Source organism: Ictalurus furcatus, chromosome 20 (assembly GCF_023375685.1).
Source record: "Ictalurus furcatus strain D&B chromosome 20, Billie_1.0, whole genome shotgun sequence".
In the NCBI taxonomy this organism is placed as follows: Eukaryota; Metazoa; Chordata; class Actinopteri; order Siluriformes; family Ictaluridae; genus Ictalurus; species Ictalurus furcatus.
This window is the reverse complement of record NC_071274.1, coordinates 19,082,333-19,089,776: the sequence shown is the minus strand read 5'-3', so window position 1 is coordinate 19,089,776 and position 7,444 is coordinate 19,082,333. Positions and strand designations below refer to the sequence as shown.

Sequence of the window (7,444 nt, the reverse complement as noted above, 5' to 3'; positions counted from 1 at the left end):
CTTCAGAGGTGGATGATGACGTAGGAGGAGTATGCAAGATCACAAGATCACTTAAGAATCCGTATTGAGAAACGACTAATGGTCATTTCTTATTTTCCACGTTATTTATATCAATAAGAAATATTTTTTTTAAAAAAGACATCATTCTTATTATTCCATTGATAAGACATTGTGATTGTTGAGCTTTTGATAGATTTAATCGATTTTAGCCTCCAAGCTACTATCACCTGTACGTGTGGTGAGTAACCGGAACAGAAGGGGGCGCTGTGGTGCTTCAAGGCGCTGTGGCGGCTGCGCTAATAGAGGAGAGATAGAGCGCTACAGGAAGCGCTGATGGGAGTTGTATTTATCTGAGCACCAATAAGCAAGCTGGCTGTTCGGTTGTCCTATGTAACATTATTCTATCATCTTAAAAATATACAGATCGCTCGGTTATCACGCTAGTTTCAGTGTCATGGAGCAAAAGAAGACGGTTATTGTGACAGGTAAACATTTTGTTTCGTCTCGGTAAACTGTTGGTGGGCAAACAAGCGAAGCACGAGCGCAGCTTTTATCAGGGAGTTTTTACGGAGCTTATTGTTATGACAGCTGTCGATATGCCATTGGTTGTGTTAGAAGTGAGTGTACAGTTAGTGTAGGGGTTGTTTATAATTTATTTAAAAATATATATAATTTATGACAACGTCTGGCAAATTATTATAAACAAAAAACCGAAAGTGTAGACAATTCTATTTGATTTCTGAAAGGTTTGTTAATGATGTGTGGGACTACAGACTTCATGTAATTAAAGGTTAGGCATTTAACCATCCTGTAATGAAGGTTATTCATTAATTGAGTTAAGTTGATGTAGATGGATTGAAGTATCTGGACGCCTGGTTTGTGTGTGTGTGTGTGTGTGTGTGTGTGTGTGTGTTTAAGTGAAAAAAGAAAAGAAAGATGCTATTTATCATGCTATTCATCACTTTGTCTTTCTACAGGTTTTGAACCTTTTGGAGAACATGCTGTTAATGCAAGCTGGGTGGCAGTGCGGGTATTGTAGTTTGCACTTTTAGAACTGTTAGAAGTTAAAAAGTAACCAGAATGACCACGAGATGAGTGCTGTGGACTGTGATGTATGTCTGTCTGATGCAATAAATGTGATAAGGAAACATTGCAGGTCACTTTATGAACGTTAATTATTTGGCTGTATCTCAGATGAAGTGTAGAGTATGCTCAAGGCATAGTCCTTTATGGACAATCATTTGTGTCCTTTATGGATCCTTAGATACTTTTGAGCCTTCAGGTTCCCTGAATGCATCCCCTTTTTCAACACTTCTTAGATATTGTCTGATTAAGCATGAGTTCTTTATTTGAGGTGTGTGTGTGTGTGTGTGTGTGTGTGTGTGTGTGTGTTCCGAATTACAGGAGTTAAAGAAGTTGGGGCTCGGACCAAATGTGGATCTTCACATTACTGAGGTTCCTGTGGAGTACCAAGCAGTCCAGAATCTTCTACCCTCATTATGGGATCAGTATCACCCCCAGGTACTCTGTTACTGACCACTTTTTTGCTCATCATCAATTTTCAGTAATCGCTTTATCCTGGTCAGGGTCATGGTAGGTCCCGGAGTCTCACACGGAAATCCCATAGGAATATGCCCTTCGTGGGATGCCAGTTCAGTGCAGGGCACGATGCACACCCAGTCACCTAGGGGCAATTTAAAGTAGCCAGTCTAATTACTAGTATGTTATGGGAGGTGAGAGGAAACCAGTGCACCCAGAGGAAATCCGCACAAAGACATGGAGACCATGCAAAACTCCACATTATCTAAAATAACCTAAAAATAGCAATGAATCAGTTTTTGCCTTAACTATGGAGAAGTCGACTACTTTTTATTTAGTCCCTCCAGGATTTCATGCTTGCAGACATGTACGCAAAATCAAGCAAACGCTGCAATATTTGGAGAAGCGTGCAATTTTTTTTTTTTTTGTACAAATTTAGCACAGATTTGAGCCAAGACACATCATCTGATGTCATCACAACGCATATAATATAATATTGGCAGCCTTGGTAAATATGAGCAAAGAAGGCTTTGAAAAATTGTCTTTATTGTTTAACCTTTTTTGATTGTTCAAAAAATTCACAAAAATAATCTGCTCTCATGGATATCAAACAATTGCAAACACAACACAAGTTTATCAAAAAAAAAAAAAAACCTTTTTAAATATAGGTGTGAAACAATTATTGGCCCCCCTGTGAGTTCATATGAGAAAAATCTATTTGAAGTATATTCCCATTGATATTTTACAGTTTTTTTTTAGTACACCTGGGTGACTAGGAACAGGAAATTGTTCAACGATGACTTCCTGTTTCACAGGGATATAAATATGGGGTAACACCATGGGCCAAATTTCCTTAGTCATTCATATCAATGGGTTAGACCAAGGAATATAGCTCTGATGTGCAGCAAAAGATAGAGGATGGTTTGAGTGATCAAAAAATCTCCAAGGATCACAGCTGGAGAATTGTAGATGTTAGTTACATCTTGGGGTCAGAAAGTCTCCAAAACTACAATCCGAAGTCACCTACATCACCACAAGTTGTTTGGAAGGGTTTCAAGAAAAAAGCCTCTACTCCAAAAACAAACTCGAGCGTCTTCAGTGTGCCAGACACTACTGGAACTTCAAATGGGATCGGGTTCTATGGTCAGATGAGACCAAAATAGAGCTTTTTGGTAATAAACACCAGAGGTGATTTTGGTGCACACAGAGAGGTAGCCATATGGAAAAGTACCTCATGCCCACGGTTAAATATGGTGGTGGTTCTTTCATGTTTTGGGGCTGTTTTTCTGCCAGAGGATCTGGACACGTTGTTAGGATACATGGCATCATGGACAAATATCAACAGATATTAAACGAAAACCTAACTGCCTCTGCCAGAAAGCTTCAAATGGGCTGTGGTTGGATCATCCAGCAGGAAAAAGCCAAAACATACATCAAAATCAACACAAATGGTTTACTGACCACAAAGCCAAGGTCCTCCCATGTTCATCCCAGTCCCCTGACTTGAAACCCATAGACAACCTGTGTGGTGAACTGAAGCAGAGAGTCCACCAGCATGGACCTCGAAATTTGAAGGATCTGGAGAGATTCTGTATGGAGGAACGGCCTCAGATCCCTTGCAATGTATTATCCAACCTCATCAGGCATTATAGGAGAAGACTCAGAGCTGTCATCTTTGCAAAGGGAGGTAGCATAAAACATTGACTAAAAGGGTGCCAATAATTGTTGCACACCTATATTTAATTTATATATATATATATATATATATATATATATATATAATATATATATATATATATATATATATATAAACCTGTGTTTTGTTTGCAATTGTTTGATATCCATGTGCATTTTTATGTGTATATTTCTGTGCATTTTTTGAACGGATGATCAAAAGGTTAAACAATAAAGTCAATTTTTCACAGCGTTCTTTGCCAAGGGTGCTAATATTAGTGGAGGGCACTGTAGCTGAGGTATTGTTAATGCGTAAGAGATCTAATTAAAAAAAAGACCAAAAGTGGATCCTAATTGTTATAGCCACATCAGTAATTTTTTGTTGTTTCTTGAAAGACTTTTCAGTGTCAATAAAGCAGGCTCTGTGACGCAGTAAATGGAGATGAAATCAATCCGAGACAGAGCGAAAGTATCAACCGTTTCAAAGTCAATTGTATTCCTCGTTGATTACAAGTAAGATCGCACTGCAATCGGCAGACATTGACTGAGAAGACTGTAGCACTGGATGATGTTTTATCAGGTTCGGAACAAATCAATAAGGAAAGAGAACGCTTATAGGGTTAGCGTCCACAGACAAGTCTCGACAAGAAGGTTCACTACAATTAACAGCATAAGGAAGCCTTTAGAGTTCTTAAAAATAGATGGGATGAAAATAAACGTGTACCAAGTACCTGCTCTGTGGTTAAACACAGCCATGCTCATTGCCAATCAGCTTTCAGCAAAGTGTCCACACAATCTGAGTCTTGACTCCATGGGAGTCATCTGATCTGAATCATACTGAGCATCAATTTTTAAAAAAAAGAGAGGGAGCATGTTATGCATAAAAAAAAAAAGCCTGTGACTGCAATTTGATCCAGTCAGTGTGTAATGCAGATACTGGCAAACTCTCTCTGTGTGATGTGTGTGTGTATATAGTGTATATATTTTTTTAATTGACCAACTTGCTTTTTTGTTTCTGCTCTACAGTTAGTGGTCCACGTTGGAGTTTCTGGAATGGCTACAACAGTAACCCTTGAAAAATGCGGTCATAACCGCGGCTATATGCGACCTGACAACTGCGCCTTCTGTCCTAAGTCCGGCTGCTGTATGGAGGGGGGGCCGGACTGCATCAAGTCAGCCATCGATATGGATGTTGTCTGCAAGAGGGTCAACAACTCAGACCTCGGAGTCTCTGTATCCGTTTCAAAAGATGCAGGCAGGTATGCGGTCCATATAAAAGCACAAGAAATAGTGTGTTTGTGTAATCACCATAAGAATAATTATAATATCACATTTGTACCACAGCACTGTTGAATTCTCTGTTTGATTGGTCAGAAGGTGTTGATTAATTTCATAAGTAACAGCAGCTCTGTCAGGGGTTTCAGCTGTAAATTAGATCAGAGGTTTCTCGTTCTAATACGCTGTCATGATGTTGCTGAGGAAGCATCAGTTATAATGCAATAGTTGTTATATTGCAAGTGATAACTTGTTTCACAGATGTTCCACAACATTAAACGTAAGAATAAATGGTTAAAAAGTTCAGTATTTTATCAATAAATAAGAAATTTAAACGTTGGCAAATAAAACACTCCGGGATGTGCTGTTGTAGAGAAATAATTCTTTTTTTGATGGTATCAGTAACTCTGCTTCATATCAAGCCGCATCACACATTACATAAGGATTTTCACTGTTGCACTGTTGAACACCTTCTTATGTGTATTTTGGCTCTCATTAGATACCTGTGTGACTACACCTACTACGTATCCTTGTACCTGGGCAAGGGACGATCTGCGTTCGTGCATGTGCCCCCACTGGGGAACCCCTACAGTGCGGAACAGCTGGCGCAGGCACTCCGAGCTGTGATCTTGGAGATGCTAGACTTGTTGGAGCATAGTACGGAAAAGCAGCTTTGCCAGCACAGTCATTGAAAAATCCCAGAACAGCTCTTTAACCCACTATGTAGTGTATGTTTGGTGATACACTACACCATACTACGGGACTGGGCTGATTTGTGATGTAACTAAAAACACCAGACTAAAGCCTGCTGCTGCTCAACTCGGACAAGGATAGACAGCCCTTTGTGGGGTATAGTCATGAGACGCCGAGATGTGGTGCTATGTATAAAATGTATTTGTCAATCGACATGAATCATTAGCCCATCAGCACATACACAGCCATGTGCAGTAGGTTTTCCATGATTACCTCCCACTATACACACACACACACACACACACACACACACACACACACCACTCATACCCAGAAGTATCCATGTTTGTTTTTTTTAACAAAATTCACTTTAGATACAAGTACAGTATGACTCATTTTATATATATATTTTTTATGTGGGAAGACTAATATGTCCTTGTATTGTAGCTGGAGTATTAATAGAAAATTTTTTAGTCTGGCCTTCTAGGGATGACTTTAGATGTATTAGTATGTGCCGCATATTTGTATGTGAGCGCAAAAATGCAAGCAACCAGCTGTCTGAATAAACTTTAATACATTAATACAGTCAAAGCACACATCTGAAAGCACACTGGAAACATTGTTGTGTTTTGTATATATCACAACCTGCTAACTGCCAGCTATTTTTGAAGCATAATATTATGAATATTATATTATATTAGGAATATTATTAATAATATTATGAAATCACACTTATATATGTATGACATTTGTAAATTATGACTAGTCTTCACACTGACTTTATGTACAAATTGTCTGTATTCAGAATCTATGACAGAAATGTGAATTGTGCCTGATATGAAGTAATAAAAATATTATAATGAATAGTTATAGACATATTTATAGAAAATACTTAGGCAGTTAGTATTTGTTTAATGCCCCCCCCACCACCACCACCACACACACACACATTTTTTGCTTATTCATAAAGATATTATCCTTGGAATTTTTTTGTCCTTTGGCCAACTGTTAAACTGATTCTTTCAATTTTATGTGTAACCCATGGAATGCTTAATGATGTATGCTACATTACTTTCTATAAATGTAGAAATGTGTTCTCTGATTAACATGCCCTATTCATTTACAGCTTTATGTCTGGCTTCTCTGGCAAACTACAATGCTACAATAAATAATGTTATTTAAACTAATAAACTGTTGTCTTACATAGCTGAAAGGAAATTCTCTTATATCATGTACTCTTATATTATGAACTGTTATTAAGACACCTTGGATATGGGGAATACTGGGTTATAGTTTCTGTTTGTGTGTCTCTGTGCTATCAAATACCTATGATGAATGTATTCGTTTAATTACCTCTTTGAATAAGCTGATCAACTCCCATCCTTTAATATAGCTGAAACATGTAGACTTATTTTGTAGTGTGACCCTGTGTGCTGTGTGTTTTGTCTAAATCTGTCTGGCACCTGCACCAGTAGAAACCGTCCACGCACTGCTTGTTATCAATGTGTATAAATACTTCTGTGTTGAAATGAATTAACAGGACGTCTCTGTGAGCATGCATGTGTCAGTGTGTGTTCATCTTAGTCTCCCCAGATTGATCTGAAACGCTCTGAGGAAAACCACACTTTCTAAGCACAGAACTAAAAGTTAATAGAAGTAATTGTAAAACAGGCTGAAAGGGCTGACGGAGATCTGAAGACATAATATGAGATTCTTGAGATACTTAGAAATCTAACAATAGCCTTTATGCATTTATATATTTTTTATTTCAGGGTTGTACATTGTGTGGATCAATCTCTTTTACTTCATTGACGTATACACATATTTATACATACATACATATATAAGCTCAACAAAAAAAGAAATGTCCTCTCACATTCAACTGCTTTTATTTCCAGCAAATTTCTTAACGTGTAAATATTTGTATTAATATAAAAAGATTCAACAACTGAACAAGTTTCACAGACATGTGATGAACAGAAATGGAGTAATGAGTCCCTGAACAAAGTGGGGGGCGATATCAGAAGTAACAGTATGTGGTGGCCCACCAGCTGCTTTAAGTACTACAGTGCGTCTCATTCTCATGGACTGCACCAGATTTGTCAGCTCTTGCTGTGAGATGTTACCCCACTCTTCCACCAAGGCATTTTCAAGAATTATGGAATCACAACACCTAGATGATGTTCACCCAGATTTTTTACTTCGTAACAAATAATCAAATCACAGATGTGAAACAAAACAATTTTTGTTTAATAGCTGAACA

The 7,444-nt window shown here is 38.0% G+C and overlaps 1 protein-coding gene across 2 annotated transcripts; it reads left to right on the top strand.

The window, feature by feature from the left end:
* pgpep1 (pyroglutamyl-peptidase I) lies at positions 1 to 6,549 on the top strand. Of its 2 annotated transcripts, none has more exons than XM_053651178.1 (5): positions 1 to 485; positions 978 to 1,030; positions 1,405 to 1,521; positions 4,240 to 4,468; positions 4,988 to 6,549. In XM_053651178.1, exons 1-5 carry the CDS (start codon positions 455 to 457, stop codon positions 5,113 to 5,115), a joined length of 558 nt encoding a protein of 185 aa, XP_053507153.1. In that variant the 5' UTR covers positions 1 to 454; the 3' UTR covers positions 5,116 to 6,549. The 2 variants fall into 2 exon arrangements, with proteins under 2 accessions (XP_053507153.1, XP_053507152.1); XM_053651177.1 differs by having other exon boundaries at positions 4,240 to 4,472; positions 4,988 to 6,545.
* The last annotated feature ends 895 nt before the right edge of the window (positions 6,550 to 7,444 follow it).

What these genes read in the sequence shown, in the direction of transcription:
- pgpep1 (XM_053651177.1), top strand. Translation starts at nt 455, where the DNA reads ATGGAGCAAAAGAAGACGGTTATTGTGACAG. An exon ending in GAAGACGGTTATTGTGACAG is followed by an intron (nt 486 to 977) that starts GTAAACATTTTG and finishes GTCTTTCTACAG; the next exon opens with GTTTTGAACCTTTTGGAGAA. An exon ending in CAAGCTGGGTGGCAGTGCGG is followed by an intron (nt 1,031 to 1,404) that starts GTATTGTAGTTT and finishes TCCGAATTACAG; the next exon opens with GAGTTAAAGAAGTTGGGGCT.